The sequence below is a fragment of the Pseudophryne corroboree genome, chromosome 2 (genome assembly GCF_028390025.1).
Source record: "Pseudophryne corroboree isolate aPseCor3 chromosome 2, aPseCor3.hap2, whole genome shotgun sequence".
NCBI classification, from domain to species: Eukaryota; Metazoa; Chordata; class Amphibia; order Anura; family Myobatrachidae; genus Pseudophryne; species Pseudophryne corroboree.
In genome coordinates, this window is record NC_086445.1 from 313982985 (window position 1) to 314004415 (window position 21431).

Sequence of the window (21431 nt, forward strand, 5' to 3'; positions counted from 1 at the left end):
ATCCTGACAGTCGGCATGCCTTCCAACAGAGACTATTCCCACTCGTGGTGTCCACGACACCCACAGAGTGGGAATAGAAACTGGGTTGCCCCTTGCGCAATGCAAGGGCTTCGTTGCGCAGGCCCCCTTCCCCCCGCCGGGCATCTAAATGCTGGGATTCCGCCATCGGTATTGTGACCGCGCCAAAAATTAAAACCAACCACCCCCTTCCATTTTATCATAAACACCTGAAAGTGAAGATAATAAGTGCCTAATGGGACAATCGCCACTGGCTATTTTAACACTAAGAAAAAGTGCCTGATGGTGGTGAGGGGGGGTTCTCTCTCAAGGCACACTAACAGTCCAGATTTTAGTGATAACCATCCTTGAGTACAGGTAATTTAATTAGTACATCAGTTATTTTGATTTAACCATCTGTGCTGAAGCCATTATATCACTAAAACTTGTGGCTAACACCATGCTGGGGAAAGTCGCATGCTCCCAGAGTTCCCACCCCCGGCCCCACAATTCACAACCAAACTGCATCAAGCCGTCCATCCACCACCGCTGAGGTGCCGCTGAAGTGTGGAGCTCGCTCAGAAGTCCACTGCGCTCATACGCCACCTCTGCCGTAATCGCACCAGAGCTCCCACTGACCGGATCTGCCCGACTTTTGTCTGCCTCCGCTGCCGGGCCCCGCACCGTCCATGACCTCATTGCCACGCCGGAAGCTGTCCGTTGCTAGCAGCATTGCGAGCCCCTGCTGGAGAGCTGGCTCTGCCTCGCTGCCGCCCTGAGATGTGGCCTGGAGAGGACACCCTACGGCCGGGAAGATATCTTCAGGTGGGATGTGAGCCGAGGAGGGAGAGCCCAGCCGCAGCCACCATCTTGCCATGGTTTGATTCCCTGTGTTGGAGGCCACCATGCACAGCTGGCTTCCACCTGTCTCTGCTGTTCGACCTGCTTGGGACTTGGCTGGAGGAAGGGACCTGACCATCCAGCTGCTATCCTGCTGCTCATTCCCCTGCTCGGCCACCCCTTGCCCGGGGACTGCATGGATTGCCCGGACATGGATGGGCTCCTCTCTCCACGTGGGCAGTACTGGCTGAGTGGGCGCTGTAGTGGAGTTCAACTGCAAAGGACTGGCGGCTTCTTTACATAGGGCTGTACCATGCTTTCAATGTTTTGGTTTATTTCGGTTTTTGTTTTGCTTTCTGCTTCATTTGATTGGTGGCATGTTTGGTACCACTTGTCCCCCACTCCCCATTGTCTTGTCTTCTGCTCCCCTGCTGTGGTCTGCCGTTGTGGTCTTGGACTTTTGCTGGCTCCCATTTATATTGCCCTCTTGTTCATAATCCCACTTTGTGCTTTTGCTGAGGCTGCCACCTGCAGTATACTGATTTGAAACGATCATTTACTTCTGTTTAAACCATTTCTGACTTCTGCTTACCATGTGCTGATACTGCTACCTACTGCACCCCCCCCGCCGCCCATCCCTTGCAACTGTTCTTTGCTCTCTGCAGTCCCCCACTTCGTTGTGTACTTCTTTCGACTGGTCCACTGTAACCTATGTATGCCTTGTATCCATGTATGGCTTATCTCCCACAGTCAATGTATTCACTCCATTTTGGGTCATCTCTTCTAGGCATGACTGATTCCACCCAGGGTAATCCTAGGTAATGTGCCCAACATGGCTGCCTCACCTTGTACTCTTTGTGGATGAAATATACAACCCATGGAAGTCATCACCCAAAATGTCTGCACCAACCCTGCATTACGCTTATTATGCACTCTAGGGGGTGTATTCAATAACTGTCGGAAGTTGCCGACAGAAATAGGTCGGAAGGGGTTCCAACCTATTCAATAGGGGCTGATTTTTTTCCCCACAAGTCAGGAATTCCCGACTTGTCGGAAACCACGTGGATCGGCGGAATAGCCGCCGATCCCTGTGCTTCTGTCGGAAATGGGGCCAAAGCCGACAGGTTTTGGCCCCCTTTTCGACAAACTCAATCCGACTTGATTGAGGTGAGGAGACAAGCGGTGCTGCGGGTGGCTGGGGGAGCTGAGGTCAGCGGCCGGCGGGGGGAGCTGGCTGCAGGGGGACATGTCTGCGGCGGAGGGAGGAGGCGCTGCAGGGAGAGATCTCTCTCCCTGCAGCGCCTCCCCCCACCGCCGCAAATATGTCACTCCGCAGCCAGCTCCCTCCGCCGGCCGGCGATCTCCGCTTCCCCCGTGGCCCGCAGGCACCTCTTTCCATGCAGTGCCTCCCCATGCCGCCCCAGAAATGTCCCCCTGCAGCGAGCTCCCCCCGCCAATCTCTGCTCCCCCCCCCACTGCCCAGCTTACCCCGACGCCGTCCTGCTCACGGCCGCCGCCATCTGCACTCCTGGCCGCTGCTGTCAGCACATCCGCAGCCGCTGACAGCAGCGGCAGGACAGGACCCTGTGTACGGACAAATCCGACAGTCGGATTTGGGCATCCATTAAATAGGGGTTGTCGGATCCATTCCGACAACTGCATGTCGGAATGGATCCGACTCTTATTGAAAATGTCCCTAGGTCTTCTTTTCACCTCTTTATTACTATTAATCTTTGGTACTATGTGCTTTGATCTTATGCCTGTAATCTTTTGTACTATGTGCTCTGTGTTTGATGCCTGTAAAGCGCCTTGAGTCCTCTTAGAGAAAGAGCGCTATATAAATAAAATTATTATTATTATTACTACTAAAACTTGCACTGTTATGCCGCTTTCAGACATGTGACTTGTGAATTTGCCAGGTCTAGCAAGCTGGCAAATTCCTAAGTACCAACTTCATGACCCTGGTCGGGAGCAGGGTTGTGGACCCACCACTCAGTCCTGGGTTGTTTCCTTTCACACATGCAGAAATCTCATGATGCGCATTCACGTGCAAAAACCCAGGATATAGCTGTATGTATGAAAGGGGTATTATTGTGCCATGCGGACCGAGGTTGGGAATTCCTAGACTTACCGTACTATCCTTTTAAACGGGGACACTTATGAATTACACAGGTTCTGTGGCTGGATAAATTTAAGGTAGCATTTCACCTGGTTTTAATGAGCCACAGAACATGTGTACTTCATGAGTGTCCCGGTTTAAAGGGATAGCATGGTAACCCTAGGAATGTCTGCCTCAGGCACTCACTTTTCTTTTTACTCTGCCTTATGACATATTTCTATCTTAGGGGATATGTACTAAGCCTTGGCAAGAGATAAATGGGTCAATTTACTAAGCCTTGAACCGAGATAAAGTGGACAGAGAAAAAGTACCAGCCAATCAGATCCTAAGTACTATGTCACAGGCTGGGTTTGAAAAATGACAGTTAGGAGCTGGCTGCCTGGTACTTTATCTTCATGTACTTTATCACCATCTAAGGCTTAGTAAATAGACCCCAAAGTACCAGCCAACTAGCTCCCAACTGTCATGTTACAGACTGTGATAAAAGGCAGGAGCTGCATGGTTGGTACTTTATCTCCATCCACTTTATCTCTCTCCAAGGCTTAGAACATTTGCCCCTTAAACTGCAATTATGCTCACACCAGCAGTTAGTGTGACTGACCCTTTTATATTGTGTTCTGTGTTTCACGGATACGTCATAATGCATGGCTTAACCAATAAGTAAAAGTAAAGGCAGAGTAAAATGATAAAGGGATTCCACCAAAGTAACATACAAATTTCCCCAGCCAAATATGGAATGATATAATTATTCTGTGGAACAGTATAATCTATTTAACTGATGTCTAGGTGTTGCAATAGTGCTGGTTAGAGAGCAAGACATAAATCACTACAGACTGGGCATAAATAAATAATGTGTGCTGTATTATAAATAAGAGACAGTGACATAACAAGTAAGCATGCAGCAGTTTATCCCTTGTGGCTATGTTTAATGCCTGTGCATAAATATAAATATGCACTTGCTGTACATAATCAATACGAGGAGTCTAAATTAAATATTAAGTGACTTGATATAATAGACTAGAGCAGAGGTTCCCAAACTGTGTGCCGTGACTCCCTGGGGTGCCTCAGGACACTTGCAGGGGTGCCCTAGGTTGGTGGTCCAGGACCAATTCAAATTATTCATGGTCATTATAATAGGCAAAACCAGTGTTGGTGGCTGCCAGTCATAAAATATGTGGACAAACAGAAGCAAATCTTGTCCCTCACCACACAACTGACCCTAAGGATGACATATAAACGCAATCTACTTAATGTAATATTTCTTTCTAAATTTCTCAATAAGAAATTTTTGGCCTAGGGGTGCCGTGAAAAAAATTCTGATATTCTAGGGCACCGTGATTCAAAAAAGTTTGGAAACCACTGGACTAGAGCATAATTATGTATTTTAAAGAGCTGCAGAATTGACAAAGTATGTCATTTTGATAAACGCATAAATTAAAACAGTGTAAAAGAATTGTTTTGAATTAAAACTGGTTCCAGTGAGCAGTAAGCAGGGCACTTAGTATAAGAGATGAAGGGCAACTACCTGTAGGTTCTTCTGACATCCACATTTTCTAGAGGTCAGTTGAGGCTACTTACAAAAGACAGGTGCAGGATTTAATACAGGTCTCTGTGCTAGTGTTCTTAAATTTGTATAGTGATTGCAGCAGGGGCAACTTATGAGGGCAGGAGGCCCGTGTGCATTATCTGAGCTGGCCACATTTGCTAAGAGGAAGCCAGGAAATCTCTGTCTTCTGACGGAGATCCTGACCTTGTCACTGCCCCAAAATGGAGGCAACATGGAAGATTAGTTTGAAGCGTTGGCAGTGTGATTAATAAATGACTTATGACCTTGAGGACAAGACAGTATTGAATAAAAACAAAATGTCACACCTACAGGGACAGTGCTGTTTCTTAATAGCCACAATCGGCCCCATCTGGGACATCTGTTTGGAGATGTTTGGCAGTAGTTTCTTAATGTTAATGGGCTATTGCGGTGTAGCAAGTTATACTTTATATGTGGAATGGATCCTTGCTGAATTGCACATATACTGTAAGTTGGGTACCTTATTATGTGCAATCTTTTCCTTTCCAGTCTGGCCTCTCCTGCAGCTTTGTGTCAACAAAAACTGCAGCTGCTACAGTGATTGCAGCTGCAGGGAGGTCTGACCATGCAGAATGTGTGATGGAGCATGGGTTCTGCTGTGCATGCTCACTGCTCAGCCATAGAACCTCCTTCTATATCCTCTGCAGTGTTGTGGCCTCCAGTCACCTCCTCTCAGCCACAGTCTGCAAGTATGTATGTTTGTACAGTATGTGTATGATGCGTTATGTATGTGAATGCAATATATACATACATACATACATACATACATACATATATATATATATATATATATACATACACACACATCATACAGATGTGACATGTTAAGCAACCCTTCTAGTCGCGCCTACTCCTGAGCGCATTTACTAACGCCAAGCATCTTTTTGTGCATTGCCGCTGGCCGAGTCGCATGGAAGCTGCCGGTTCTCTTACGCCCTGTTTGCTGTGCCTCAATACACCTCATTATATAATATATAGTGGCAACGAAGCTGTGTAGTGGAAGCACACACTGACTCAGTACTTGTGCACTATGGTCTATTTTGTCAGGATGGCCTCAAACCAGTATCCGCCATACAGTTAGTACACTGACAAAGGTCCTCCGCTCCCAACAGAAGCTTCCCAAACTGACCTATCACTAACTGAGACCATCTCCCTAGACACAGACAAGCTTTTATACCACACACACACACACACACACACACACACACACACACACACACACACACACACACACACACACACACACACTCCAGGTTTGCATTTTTCCCAGGACGGGTTTGTTGCTCCAGATGTTCAAATTTTCCAAATAGGCTAGGAATAGGTTGGCATATTCTGGAACAAATGTTGTGTCCATTGCTGTCCCTCTTACTGTATCTGCCCATAAAAAGTGTATGTACAACAGAAAAAGTTGTGTGTTGACAATAAAATGTATGGTCTCCACTAGGAAATTAAACTGTCTTGCTGGTATATTGCTGTTTTCTGTAAATACGGTGTATGATGTAATATTGCTAGTTACCATTATAAAGTGATTTTTCATATACAGTGAACTTCTTAGAAAGCATTTTTGGTCAGTGACTAAGGACTGGAGAAATTTGGTGATGCATGGCGACAGATCTGACGTTTGGGAGTTTATTCCCACAATGATGGTTTTTTTTAGTCCTTATGGATTAAGTCCGTAAAATACTGGTAATATAGGGTCTTCTGCCTTAATGCATTCAAATTCTTTCTTTTTCAGGATTCCTCTTCAGGACCGTAATAAGTATGGTGCGGATAGTGCTCAGGACACAGCGCATCTGCCCACAATTGCTCGCCACTGCAGCGTTGCCCTCTGTAATGTATTAGTGACTGTACTCCTGACTCATTCTCTCTCAGACATGCTGCTGATAATATAGATTACAGAGACAGTGTACAGACAGTGTACAGTGCTGCAGCTGTCCCTCCCCTGTGTGGATACCCCCCCCCCCTCCTCTTACTCCTTGTGTCATGTTGTGTCCGTCGCTGCCCTTTGAATTTGCCCGTGCATTCCTGCTGGCTGCAACTTTACTCTCTGGTCTGTGGCTGGCTGGCCGCTGCCACAGCACTACTGATAGTCACATGATTGAAATGTTGGGTGCTGTGATGCAGCTAGAGCTGCCCTTATGCCCGGACCTGGGTTTCCCCTCCATGTCTGGCTGCCAGGGCTTACAATATTTCTGGTGCACAATATCAGACTCAGCGATAAGGAGCTGCCATTCTCAATCAGCAGCTTCCAGTTTAGGAACGTTAAAGAGGAGAGTACTGGATAAGGTCGGAATTCACCAATAATTGATGTGTTGCTAAGTAGTGAAAGTGTGCTGCTGGGCTCGTACATACTGCTGAAGAACATCACAGATTAGTGGAGTGGGATGGAAGTGGTAGCGCAGCAGCACAGTGTGAATAATAACTGGGAGAGACACTGATTGCTGGGCTCAACGATTCCCACCCTGCTTACACTACACTGTTAGTATACACAGGGTCTGCTGTGACTTGTATGTCAGCGGGATAGCTATGCACACAGTCTTTACTCTGCTAGCTCATCTCTTTTACACTGTGCCAAAGTCTTTTATTTTCCCTGTGTTACATAACATGTATACGGGTACTACTGTGTGGTGTAACGTGTATACCGGGTACTACTGTGTGGCCTGACGTATATAAGGGCTACTACTGTCTGGCCTAACGTGTATACGGGGTACTACTGTGTGGTGTAACGTGTATACTGGTACTACTGTGTGGTGTAACATGTATAAGGGTACTATTTTATGATGTAATGTGTATAAGGTTATTACTAAGTGGCATATCATGTACAAGGGGCACTACTGTGCTATATAATGTGAAATGGTACTAGCCTGTGTACACGCCCCTTCCCGATGGTGTCACGCCCCTATATTTTTGGTGCTTACTGTTCCTATTTTAAATGTGTGGGGGAGGGGGCATCAATTCTCTCTCTAATGGCTAGTTATTTCTCTATGCCTTTTAATAGGGCTTATTTGAGATCATCTAGTTGTTTTTGATACAACTCATTTTATACCAATTTTATTCAAAATACATATCATTTGAAAGAAAGCTCTAATCCTAGGTCATGCACATTTATACTGATAATTAACCCCTTGTGCTCCAAGGAATACCACTGCTAACTATAGCATACTTTGGGCTTCATTTCAGAGTGATACTAAATGCCGGTGGCTAGTGGCGGAACTTAAGTGGTGGGCCCAGATACAAAAATATAATTTGGGTCCCCGTCCTCCACCCCAACCCAAGTTCACAATACAGCATGCCACACAGCAATGTGCGTCAGGGAGAGGCAGAGGATGACAACATAAGGCAGAGGGAGGCCGAGATTGACATAGAGAGGCAACGGGGTCAATGAGTGACAGGAAGAGGCAGTCAGTGACAGGGGTACAAGCACAATGTCCTGTGCAGTATGGAGAACAGGGGGTATTTTCCTTGATAGGGGCAGGAACATAGCGGCCTCTGCTCTGTCTGTGAGAGGGGCCTGTCCTTTGTGCTTTCCTCAGTTTGGCACTTAGTCAAGAAGACTCTGACAGTGCCAGTTACACCGGTTGTGAGCTGCCTTTAATTCACAGATAGAAATTAATCCGACAAAAAGTACAGCTGTCTGTTAGTATGTAGCTGTGATCATAGGGGGCAGGACTCCTCTATCAGTCTGACACACAAGGTCAGCCCTGCCTACCTAAGTTAAGGGGCGGGTTCCTCAGTGGGGCCCACTTTACTCTCTGCACTGGGTCACAACATTACTCAAAATGGTCTTTTTGAGTAAAAAATCTGCTATTTTGCCTGATTGGTTGCCATGGGCAACTTCTCCACTGGCTCACTTCTCCAATATTTCACTCCTTAGTACATCTCCCTCTCAAGCACATATGTGGTGACTGTATACGCATAGAGCTCAAACTTGGTGGGGACTTGAGAAACTGCAGTAAACTGTTTCTTAACTATAGAATTGCAGTTGCAACCCCTTTTAGCACAGAAGTGATGAGGCCAAGGTCTGATTTCTTGGCCTTGCAAAGCCCCCTGTGATGGCGAGCCTGAGTAAGTGGAGGCTTACTCAGCTGGCACTCTGCGAGGAACATCGCAACCATTGCAACGTGGTCGGAGTGCTGGGATCGTTCATGCAGCAAGGAGCCGGAGTTGTTTAACACCTCCTACTGCATTTGCATATGAATCGCATTTGCAAATCTGTCTGCAAGCAGCTTTAGAAATGAGATCCATGCTGAATGAGAGCCACAGTACAGTATATCAAATTCCTATTAAAATGTAAGCTTGTGAGCAGGGCCCCCGTAACTGCTATTACAGAGTCTTATTTTGCTCCCAAATGTTTAGTGCAACGGAATATGGTAATGCTACATAAATAAACATTAATAAATAAAAACTCAAGTACAAACACATATAGATCACACAGGGGTGGATTGGGATGGAAAACTAGCTGGGGAAATTTATGGAAGCAGCCCTAAGGGGAGTACGATTGAAGAGGGCGGGATCCTTACTCAAAGGGCCTAATTGTACGCAATAGCGGCCTTCCTTGCATCTTTTACTGCAGTTGTGTCTGAGATCATGGGCTGATTGGGAACTAAAAGTGGCCTGACATGGGCAGCACAAGAGGTATAACATACCATGTAGCCATGGCAGCATCACTGGATGGCAGAGTTGCTGTACTGCAGAGATGGAATAACAGAATGTGTGGGGACAATGCAGTGAACTGAGTGCGGAGGGCTGCCTGTAATGTGGGGGGTGGACACATGACAACACACAAAACAGGCCTCACAGACACGTCAGCCTGTAGTACACTGGTAAGTGCGTTCACGGTATAGGGGTTACTCACTGACCTTTCTTGATCTTCCCGGCACTTCTGCTGAGTTACCTGGAAGATGTCCCCTGCTTCAGGTTCACTAGATAGTAACGGATGTATTAAGACACGGACCAAAACTGTGCGATGATACTTCTGGCCTCACTGACGCCAGTTTATTTGAACATGGAAGAGGTAAGTTAGGTGAGGGAAACACTACCCGTATGGCGGGTACACAACAAACAAATGTAACACGTTTATGCAGAAGATCTGAGTGCAGCAATAATCCTTCTTAACAATTCTACCAATAATGTTTGCAATTCTGTAATACTGATAAGTACGGCACATATACAACTTTGAAATTCGGGTAGTTAAAACACTCTTAGCTGCATTAACCCATGCTGTCCCTGCAGGTTCTCCTAGGGAAAAGGCTGTGCTGGGTTATATACAGCCTGCCTCAGCAATTCGCAAGCAGATATGCTGTGACCTGTAGTTCCACAAAGTCCTGGGTACCACATTCAGCCCCCCCTTTGAATTATGCGCGTCCCCGCGCATAAAGATCCTTTGAGTAAAGTGTTTCTCACTCTAATTCCAACACATTTAGCAAATTTGTTGATATTACAATATGTCAAAGCATACAACACATCATATTACATTATCAACATGAAATATATTGGGTTGCAAGTACTTTGATTAGTATGGTCATTACAAATAAGACATGAGAAGGGTCTTTCACGAATGGGCAAAAATTCTTGCGTGCCTCTTCCCTGGCTTTCGCGGCACCTGCAGCAGCAGGGATATGAATTCTTCTCCACTCATGGAGATGTACTCTTGGTCAGGGCGATGCCACTCTGGGAAGAGCCATTTCACATCCTCTTTAGCTTCCTCCGGGGTTTCTGCAGGATTGAGAGGTTCAGGGATGGGTACACCGGGATCTGATGCATTAGGTTTAGAAGATCCCCAGTCTCCCTCTGCGGCTTCGTAGGTTACTACATCTGTGTCTCAGTCCTGATCAGTGGCGTTTGCATGCGCCTGATTGATGTAAGCCATAGTGGAATTGGTGTCGTCCATCATTGTAGGTCCACATTGAGAGGGCAGAACAGTTTCTTGTTGGTTCCGTTGTGTACATCCACTTGGTTCCTCTAGGTCAGTTGTTCTTCTCAATAATGCACTCCGCGATTCAGTATTAGGATCCTGTTGACTGCATACAGATGGTCTCTGGTTTATACATTCTGACGCCCACCCTATCTCTGTGGGCTTTGCTTCCTCATCATGGTATCGGTAGTGGCATGGAGGATCTTCACAGCGTGGATGGCGCCAATGATGTCTGCGATCTGCTGCATACTTGCTGCCCTTAACTTGAGCACCCCTCGGACCAGTGACGTTGACTGATCTTAGACCTTTATCTCCACTGATGACGTCAAATTCCACCATCTCTCTATCTCCTAGGCTACGATGGTATTTTCTGGGGGTTTTCCGCTGTATGGCCGTATAATGAATGAATATATCTTGCTTGGTGCCATCACGATTGATGAATACATACCCACGCCGCACATGAAACCAGATGACCTTTCCTGAAACTTTCCTTGTGCGGACTGGAGGGTCAGTATTCAATATGTCAGTTAACTCATCGGCACTGATATGGCACTACCTGCCATAGTGGGGCCATCCTTCTTCAGAGGTTGGTCTTATTCTTGTTGTGTCCCCCCGAGGCTCGGTCTCCATCCTCGGGGCATTGGAGTTTAAAGACCCTGTATAGCGGCATTACCGTTCAATGTGGCCAGCTTGCCGACAGCGCTGGCAGATCGGTTGCCCTTGACTGTCGAACTGATTCATGGGCCATCTTCCCCCTCCTCGTGGAGGCTCCCACCAATCAGGTTGTGTCACCTTCTTGCCCGATCTCCATTCTGGTTCAGTTGGCCCAGAATTCCATGGTCTTGCCTGATCTAGCAATTCCCTCTTCATTTCTGCAATTCCCATAGCCAGCTCTTCCAATTGTTTCTTTACTGCCTGCAGAGGATTCAGGGTTGGGGTTTGGGCTCCTTGGACTGCTGTTTCCCTGCTCCTTTGAGTTGTCTGTGCCAATCCCAGAGGGTTCAATGGTTTCTGAAACTCAGGTATCTCTGCAAACTCCAAATTCCGGTTAGCGCCTGGGCCTATAATTTTGACAGCGGTTTCCTTAAAATCCAAGAATGAACATTTTGCTATCTGTTTTCTTAAAAGCCGTAATTGGGCTGAGTGTTTTCTCCCAGCGACCCTTCGACCAGTTTAGCAATTAGGGCCTCATCGGTAGTCTTGATCCCTTGAGCATCAATGGCCATCACTGCGCCTAGGGCCTCTTGTAAGTTTAGTGCGTAGTCACACAAAGTTTCTCCAGGGCATTGGTTACGCCCGTAAAACTTGATCTTTAGTTCAGATAGGGTTCACGTCTTGAAAGTGGTGGATAGCCGTTTCATCGCTTGGTCAATAGTTTTCTTTTCATCTGGCGGCCACGAGGTAACTTCCCTACGAGCTGCCCACACGAATTTCAACCTGCTGTTAATCATTTAACGTACACATGGTAAACATTGATTTCATCCTATTTTTGAAATCAGTAAAGGTGTTTCTGTCTTGGTCGTAAGAATCGCCACTATAGGTAGGGAGCCATGGGGCTCCAGCATAGTATGGCATCGTAAGTTGATTAGTCTGTACTGCCGCGGGTGGTGCAGGTGTAAGGTGTAGGTGGCACATTACCTGCCCCGCCTGTAGGTGGTGCATCTCCTATTCCACTTGTGGGCGGTGTATTTCCTGATCCACTTGTTCCGGGTCCATCCTCCGGTCTCTCCCTCGCTGGGATGGATTGTTCTGTTGACATTTTTCTTTATCCCAATCCTGTTTGTATGGACGCCAAATGTAGTACACTGGTAAGTGCGGTTCACGGTATAGGGGTTACTCACTGACCTTTCTTGATCTTCCCGGCACTTCTGCTGAGTTACCTGGAAGATGTCCCCTGCTTCAGGTTCACTAGATAGTAAAGGGGGTATTAAGACACGGACCAAAAATGTGTGATGGTACTTCTGGCCTCACTGACGCCTGTTTATTTGAACATGGAGGAGGTAAGTTAGGTGAGGGAAACACTACCCGTATGGCGGGTACACAACAAACAAATGTAACATGTTTATGCAGAAGATCTGAGTGCAGCAATAATCCTTCTTAACAATTCTACCAATAATGTTTGCAATTCTGTAATACTGATAAGTACGGCACTTATACAACTTTGAAATTCGGTTAGTTAATAACACATGTCACTCTGAGAATACCACATACAACAGCAGATATCACAATGTGAATATTCCACTCTATGGTCATGAGTAGCTTCCCAACCTAATAGTACTTTAACCATGCAGTTTATAAGTGTCTTTTAGCATAACACTGAAATAGTTCTCTTTATCAATGTTCCTGTGACTGAATTCCAATACACCTGAGCTCAGGGTAAAATAACAGTTTCCCAATAGTTGTCAAAGTGGCTGAAGTAGGGATATATATGCATATATATATATATATATATAAAGCCCCAAAGTATAAAGTTACTTATGAGAATGAATACAGTGACAGGTGAGGTCCTTGGCAGTAATAATACACTTTTCCTCCCAAACTGGTAAGTGCTTCTCCACAAATTGGTGTAAGTTTCTCTTAACCTGATAACAGACTGATTGTCCCATAACTGTCCCAAACACTCCCTGTGAATGGTTTGACCAGGAGCCCCAGACTTCTGTTATATGGAGTATATGTATATGTAGTCTGCTTGCGCTCTCTCTTTTTCTTTTTTCTTCCAATTGTTTAGGGTGTGCTAATACCCTTTTCCCTTGAGAGCAGCAGGCAGCATTTTCAACTTAGGCTCAGTAGGGCGCTTTTTCTTTGTTTTTTCTTCTGTTATATGGAGTAGGCAGGTACTTACTAAGTCTCAGCGTTTTTATAGGTTGCTCAGGTCTCTCACACACTGCTGCATCGAGCTGTGGGATATCTATATGTACAGTGCCTCCCACTCTGCATCAGCTGTCAGCGACACGCCGATACAGGGGTTTCCCCTGTTCCTGCTCCGTACTTCTGAAGCTACTGTCCCCGGGTCATGCTGTTGTGCATGTAGGACACAGTGCTCTGTAATCACACTCTGCCTGAGGTGCTGTAATTCACACTCTATCTGAGGCTGTTTCCCACTTGACTTCCACATGTATCACCAGCACTGGCTTCTGTCTTCCTATCAGCAGCGCACGTGGGTCCTCTCTCTTTCTGCAAATAAGAGCAGGGTCATATATCACCTCCCTCTGTCCGGGCCAACATTCCATATCCAGGGTTCCCGCTCGTGGAAGAGCCAATCAGGTGCAAGTGAGGAGATCTGTGCCTGTTCAGCAGCAAAACACTCTTAGCTTCATTAACCCATGCTGTCCCTGCAGGTTCTCCTCGGGAAAAGGCTGTGCTGGGTTATACACAGCCTGCCTCAGCAATTCTCAAGCAGACATGCTGTGACCTGTAGTTCCATAAAGTCCTGGGTACAACAGGCCTACCAGGAATCTTCCTGTTGAGCCCTATGGCCCATATGCCCCTGAGATCACATATGACAGAGCCTCTGGTAAGTGAATATTTCTGTTTCTATAGGGGGAAATACTTGCTTTGCTTGAGATATGTCATTTGCTATTTATGTATACTGTACATTACATAGTGTATATGTATTTTTGGCATGAATACAATTTGATGCTGCATGTTAATTTGTGGGTGTGTTATTACTACTTTCTTTCTGTATTAGATGTGTATGAGAGGTACTGTGCACCACTTTAGGATATACTGTCTAGCCCTTTAAAATGATAAATAAATAGTCTTGCCTCCCTAATAACAATTTCTTACATTTTAAGCTGCACAAAGTTGACATTGAATCAGGTTCTGTTCAGTGTACAGCTATATAATGTCAAACATAAATGAGAGATGGCCCAGGGCTAATGTCTCTTGTAGCAGCTGTAATCCTGATTTCAAGAAGCACTCAAATGAGGAATACAACAGACTATATATAGATTCATGCGGTATCTGCTCATCTACAAAATATCTGCAACATTTTATATGGCCAGAGAAGGACATCTGAGTTGAGTAACAGCAATCACAAAACACTGTGGCAAAAAAAACACAAATTAAAATAATTTAATATCTGAAAATAAAGACACTTTGTGGCCCAAGTGATGAGTTATATAAATGAAAGGGACGATTTCGAAGAAGGACAGATGGGAATGTTTACACACATCTATGTTTTATGTTTGATAGATCTTCACTTTTGGGCACAATGCAACGTGGCCAAATACATAATCTTGCATTATTTATATTTGCATACAGACTGGGTTTTCTCATAAGCATATGGGCCAGTGAGGACTGAATAACTGTATTGACAGCAACATTTGTATTGTCCCAACTACTCCAGCTGACATCTCTAAAGCATATGAACAACAGCTACTGTCGCTAAAAGAAGTAAACCTCATTTACTATTACACATATTGGGGGTAATTCCAAGTTGATCGCAGCAAGAATTTTGTTAGCAGTTGGGCAAAACCATGTGCACTGCAGGAGATGCAGATTTAACATGTGCAGAGAGAGTTAAGGGGGGTACTCACGGAGCGATATTCTAAGCAATCTGACTAGATTGCTTAGAATATCGGCATGATCGCTCCGTGTGTAGCCCCCTCGGCGATAGCGATGCGCGGCCCCGCACATCACTATCGCTGCTGCTAGATTGGCCTGCATGCAGGCCAATCTAGCGGGTCGCTCACTTCACCCACTGGGTGAAATGAGCGCCCCCCCCCCCCGTCTCCCCCCGCACGCTCAGCACAGATCGCGCTGTGCTGAGCGGCAGGAGAGATGTGTGCTGAGCGGTTCGCTCAGCACACATCTCTCCTGCATCGGCCCGTGGGTACTGGGCTTAAGATTTGGGTGTGGTGGGTTCAATCTGCAATCTAATTTGCAGTGTAAAAATAAAGCAGCCAGTATTTACCCTGCACATAAATAAAAATAACCCACCCAAATCTAACTCTTTCTGCACATGTTATATCTGTCTCCCCTGCAATGCACATGGTTTTGCCCAACTGCTAACAAAATTCCTGCTGCGATCAACTTGGAATTACCCCCATTGCCAGAAAGTGATAGTTACTGAATTCTGCTACAGTAGCAGCACTTCATACAATATATCTAGGTATCCAGTCTGTGTCTGTCAAACTGCAGAATTACATATTCCAGCATGTTCAGAGACTGTCCAGCTGATATTTGTGACAATTGCAGCTCAATAACAATTGGTTACCACTGTATAAGGGTTCATACACACTAGGAAAAAATAATTGAGTTTTACCTGCCATCCAGTTAACAGCAACCACTACAAGGTGTATACACCTAAAATACCTGTCATTATAGAAATCATTTATCCCTATGCTGTGTTCTATATGCATCCTGTGTTTAAGTGCGCAGCAGGAAAAACACAATTATTTTGCCTCCTAACCTTGAGCTCAGATGGAGCCAAGGAACCATCTATCGTACATATCATAGCTACAGCAGCACAAGACACTACACAAGTAGAAAGCTGTTCATTCAGTACATCCATTGAACAACATGTTAATGTGTAGAATTTAAGTCATGCATGCAGCTCTGGTGCTGCTGTTACAGACATGGGAAATAAATTCTTATTTGGACAAGAGAACTCTCTTCTGTGTTTTTGTGTCAAGTTTACAGAATCACAAAATGTATAATTAGGAAATGCCCTGTGAAAGGAGAAAGAAGAGACAGGAACATAAAACATTCCCGAGGCAGTGTTATGCAGAGAAGTACAAACAGATTATGTACAACCGAGTATCTCTGGGAACAAAGGTCAGCACTGTTAGATAAATCTAAAAATTATGAACATGCTCCTAATCTAAAATGTAAGCTAAATATTACACATCTATCCTTTAACCATGGACACGCTCTTCTTTCTAAAAATACTTAGAAACAGATTACATTGTCATTTACAGGCGCTAAAAAAATTGTATATAAAAAAATACCACCTATCCCTAATGACAAGACTCCCTTCATACATATACTCCTTTTACAAACACACATTGCAATTAAAACATAAATATATGAATTACTAAATATGGATTTACAAGTTCCATAATTATTTCAATACTTAAGAGCAGAGCAATGTGCCCTAGAGCCATTTTTGTGCATTGCTGTTTGATTCCCAGATGGCTCCATCTTGTTTAATATAATTAGATCTATCTATGATCAACTCATACCCAAACTCCATTTGTGAGTACCTTCCAGGTATCCCAGTATTTTTCCCATACCAGTGCTGTAACAGCATCAATAACCAGTAGAGGGAGCAATGCACACAGCAATATTTTGATATTAGACAGAGATGATGACAGCACAGGCTCATATACAGCACGTAATGTATCAGATTTCAACTACTCCTAGCTGTCAACATAGGAAAAGATGCAGTTCACGGCTGGCAGTCAACTTCTATGTGAGCACCATTATTTAAATATATTTATCTTTTATTGGGTAATTAGTACAAGAGCTACAGTAAAACTATAGAAAGTTCTATCAATATTGAACAGTATGGGGGGAATTCAACTGCAGGTGAAGACATCCGTCCGGTCAAATTAGTGCGGCAACAGCCACACTTTACAGCAGCCCGAACTCGCACAAAACTGCTCGCTGCCACATAGGATAGTGAGCACTTTTGTGCAAATTCGGGATTCGGCCAGGCATAGGGTGCGAGATGGGGTGCCGTTGTTTACATGCCACGGTAATGGCAATGTGCACCCTTCGCCCTGGAATTTAATTCCCCTCTGTGTCTCAAAAGAAACAAAACAGGTATACTTAAATATTAACAGAATGCAGTATAACATGTTACATATAAAACAGATAAAAGGAGTTAATTCAATACTCTACGATGTGCTGCCAGGATTATCCAGGTGCGCATATACTGCTATTACGGCTATTACGGCAAGCAATCTTCTATGTGTTGCAGGGAAGCTACATCTCTGCGCAATGTCTTTGTGATCTGTCTAGAGGCACTTTTAATTGCCCTCTTAAACATATGAAGGACTAGTCTGTTTTTAGAACTGACCTGAGAAAGTGTGGTTTGAAAATGGCCATTGAAGAAAGTCCAACGGTGCTGGCCAAGGGGGTGTAGTGACACAAGGGGTTAGAGGTTATCTTTTTATTAGGTTAACTCTTGTTAAATATTCCAAATAAATAACAGAATTGGTACACTTCTTTGTAATTGCACACTGACATAATATATCCGCTATCTACAAAAACCATACAATACAGACGTTACATATATTGAAGTCTTATGATCAAGTAAATTATAGTTTGTATATAACATTTACCTTTAAGATGACTTCTTCCATCCTCCAACAGAGGTACAACTATAGTAGAATTCATATTCCCTGGTGACCTGACCGCTGTATAAACAACAGGAACAGACTGCACAACGACAGGTATGCGGTGAACATGACTCAGTTTGTTAGACTGTAGGTTCAGAGGGCTAGAAGGTGGAACAGGGTGAATAATGTGCAAAAACTGCTGTCCACCAACCCCAGAAGCTGATGCCACCAGGGGCCCAGGAGTTAATACTGTTGGCACTGATGCTGTAGAAGGTACAGATGTTATCACTGTTGGAGAAGAAGCTGGACGGCTGGATGAAGATGAATTAGAAGAAGGTGAAGCTGCTGAAGTAGTAATGGAAAGTGGAGAAGACGAAATTCCTCTTGGTGAGGTTCTAGCTTTGTTTATTGACAAGTCCACTGGCTCTGTTTGTGTCTGAAAATGGTCAGTGGCTAATAAGTCCTCTGGAGGTTCTGCCTTCACATTGTTGAGGAGGAGGGGAACAGCTTCCATATCAGGATAGCTGTGGACTTTTGGAGACTGCATGGAATAAAGAAACATGAAAACAGGTTAAATATAATTGATCTACTAATGTAAGATGAAACATACAAATGCAAAATTGTAATATGAAACTGATATGGCTATTGTTGTGCAATGTTCACAAATGTACTGTATTTGTGTCTATATTATATAGGAGTATATATATCACATCAAATGTCTTTCGTACATCACTAATTGGTTTTAAGATATTCAATGAATGTACAAATCTGTTGGCTTACTGCACTTATAGTGTTGTTTAACAAACCATTTCATATTTCAGTCATGAAAAAAACTGTAATAAAGAGTATATTAATGATGTTGTAAATATTATATAGTTATGTAACTGCTCTCTAGTTACCCCTTTAGCAGACCAATAAAGCTTGCTGGGAAGTAGTGTGCACAGTTTTATATGAGTTATAGGAAGCCCTGCTAATTAACTAGATTTATAGTTATTTGTATTTATAGTTTCAAAGAATAACATGAAATCAATAGGATTAATAGATGCAACTTATTATTTAACGTCAAAAAAGCTTATGTAATAGGCTGCGAGTTTCCGGTAAGGCCGCAATCCTGGAGTGCTACAATAGCAGCATGTTTGTACTCCAGTATTATTTATCTTCTGATTTACACTTTTATACCCTCCTCTTATGAGCTGTTTGCACGGCTCCAATATTTTCCATTCATAGTCCCTCACCTGACATCTCCATCACTGTTAACACTATTATAATCACTCTCATACCATGCCTTGGGGTAGCATTTTATCTCTCTTGACTCAATTCTTTTAGTCAGTCATTCAGAAAACACTTTTGTTCAACCTTACAAAATACATCTTGTATTTTACTTATTAAATTAATTACTACAATACTTTAAGCTATACAAGTACTCATTACCTTCTACCTCAACAATTATGATCCCTTTACTAACCAGCCTACCCATCACTAAGCAGGCAGCTCTGCAATGTATACTAATATGTGTCTGGCTGGTAAACTCACTTCCATTACTAATTACTTAATCAATGTTACAAATATTCTTCACTCATTACACTGGCCTCTTGCTGCATCAGGCTACAATCTGCAATTGTTGTTTGAACACAGCTGACTATCTCTTCCTCTGCCTCCAAATATATTCTTGTGCAATCTTTCAAGAAGCAAAGGACTTCTGTCTTGTCTTCATCATCAGCTCACATTTTCACCTATGAGTCTTCTCCTATGGAATGTGTAAGTCTTGGAATGATTATATCACTTTAGACATGTCTTCTAAACAAACATAGATGTATCAAATGGGCACTACAGTATTAACACTAGTGTTTCTTCTAACTTAAAAGGGCTTGTATTCTAGTGGAATAGCACTGGGTTCAAGATCCAGTCTGACACCACACTTACGGGCCCTACACACTTAGCGATTACACTGAAAGATATGAACAGTCTCGTTCATTAATGAACGAGATATCGTTCATATCTTTCAGTGTGTATGCACCAACGATGAACGATGCGCTGCTCCGCACTCGTTCAACGTTGGTGTCGGCTCGTTTATGCATGCAAGCCAATATGGACAATATCGTCCATATTAGAATGCAGGGCTATGGGTCCGGGTGACGGAGGGAGTGCAGAAACTTCACTCCCCCCATCAGCCCCCCCCCCCCCCCGCCGCCGTATTGGCCGTCGGACACCTCGGCGGCACATCGCGCTGTGTGTAGGGCCGATTACTGAGATGCGCCTCACCCATCCTACTGTTGGTCATGTTCCATCTTTTTCTCTTTTCTCATAAAAAAGCCTCACCTGTGCTGTTTTTTACAGGTTACATTTTTTTTTCTACTAAGGAGCACTTAACAGAAAAAAAAATTGTTTTGCTGCATGGAGTGAAAGCACCTACTGTATTTCCTTGGCATACAACAGAATATATCATTCACAGTTTTCTACAAATCCAGACAAATGAGCCAATTGTGGTATGGTGAGACAATCCCCTTAAGTTGGGACAGCTGGGAAGTATTGGGCAGTAATATCATGTGCATTTGTGACATAACAAATAAATACAATCAGCGTTTTAAATCATTTTGTGCTATTCAAACTATAACTTTTTGAGTTAAGCAGTGTTTCTTCAATGACAAACATTTTACTTCATACAGAATGTCTACACAAAAGGAATATATGATATGCCACTCTTGGTTGTGCGGTCATGCTCTGACATACGTGTATATATATATATATATATATATATATATATATATATACATATATACATACACTATATATATATATATATATATATATATATATATACAAATATATACAAATATATATATATATATATAAAGTGTGTGTGTCATATATAATAGGCTGACCATAATATCCCTTTAAACTGGGACACTAATGAATTACACAGGTTCTGCGGCTGGCTGACTTCAAGTCTGTATGTCACCTGATTTTAATCAGCTGCAGAACCTGTGTAATTTATGAGTGTCCCAATTTAAAGGGATATTATGGTCAGCCTATATATATATAAAACAAATGCATCCTATGTTTTCCTTTGTTTCTCTTATGCCCTAGAGTAGGGATGGGCAACATGCGGCCCGCGGGCCGAATGCGGCCCGCGAACCGATCCTGCCTGGCCCGCTGTCCCCCAGCAGTGCGCAATGACAAGCGGCCCGACTAGCTGAGCCGCTGGTCATTGCGCTACAACAGCTCAAAGACGCGGCGCCGCTGAGGAAATCCCGGTCACGGCACAGGGGCTGCTGACCGGGATTTCCTTTCCGACGTCAGGCGCTGGGCGGTGCGGGGGCAGAGCCAAAGCAGGGGCAGAAGCGGATGCGGCCAGCGGATCATCTGGGCAGCTGGACGCCCGGCTGTCTCCTGCTCCCTGGCTAACCACCTCGGCCAGCATTGCATCATGGAGGAACAGCGTCAGCGTCCCCCACACCCTCCCTCCTCCAGGGAGGAGGAAGCAGATCTTGGCCTCCCAGTCACTGTTCCGCATCACACCATGGACTGCACAGCACTTGATCTTCTGGCCTGTACCTGGTTACCGCAAGTGACGTCCTGCAACTCAGTGGATTGGTGCAGAGAGAGGTGAGCACCCTGGGAGCCCTGTACCCACCTAACCCCCCCCGCCCCCCCCCCCCGTGTGTGTGACTCACTGTACCTAATACCTCT

The 21431-nt window shown here is 44.4% G+C and overlaps 1 protein-coding gene across 3 annotated transcripts in view; it reads right to left on the minus strand.

Annotated features, from left to right (window-relative positions):
* KLF12 (KLF transcription factor 12) overlaps positions 1–21431 on the minus strand; it is a 367131-nt gene that overhangs the window by 89404 nt on the left and 256296 nt on the right. For all 3 annotated transcript variants that reach the window (XM_063952935.1, XM_063952934.1, XM_063952936.1), the window contains exon 3: positions 17745–18282. In XM_063952935.1, the coding sequence (XP_063809005.1) occupies positions 17745–18282 (538 nt within the window). The remainder of the gene's footprint in view (positions 1–17744; positions 18283–21431) is intronic.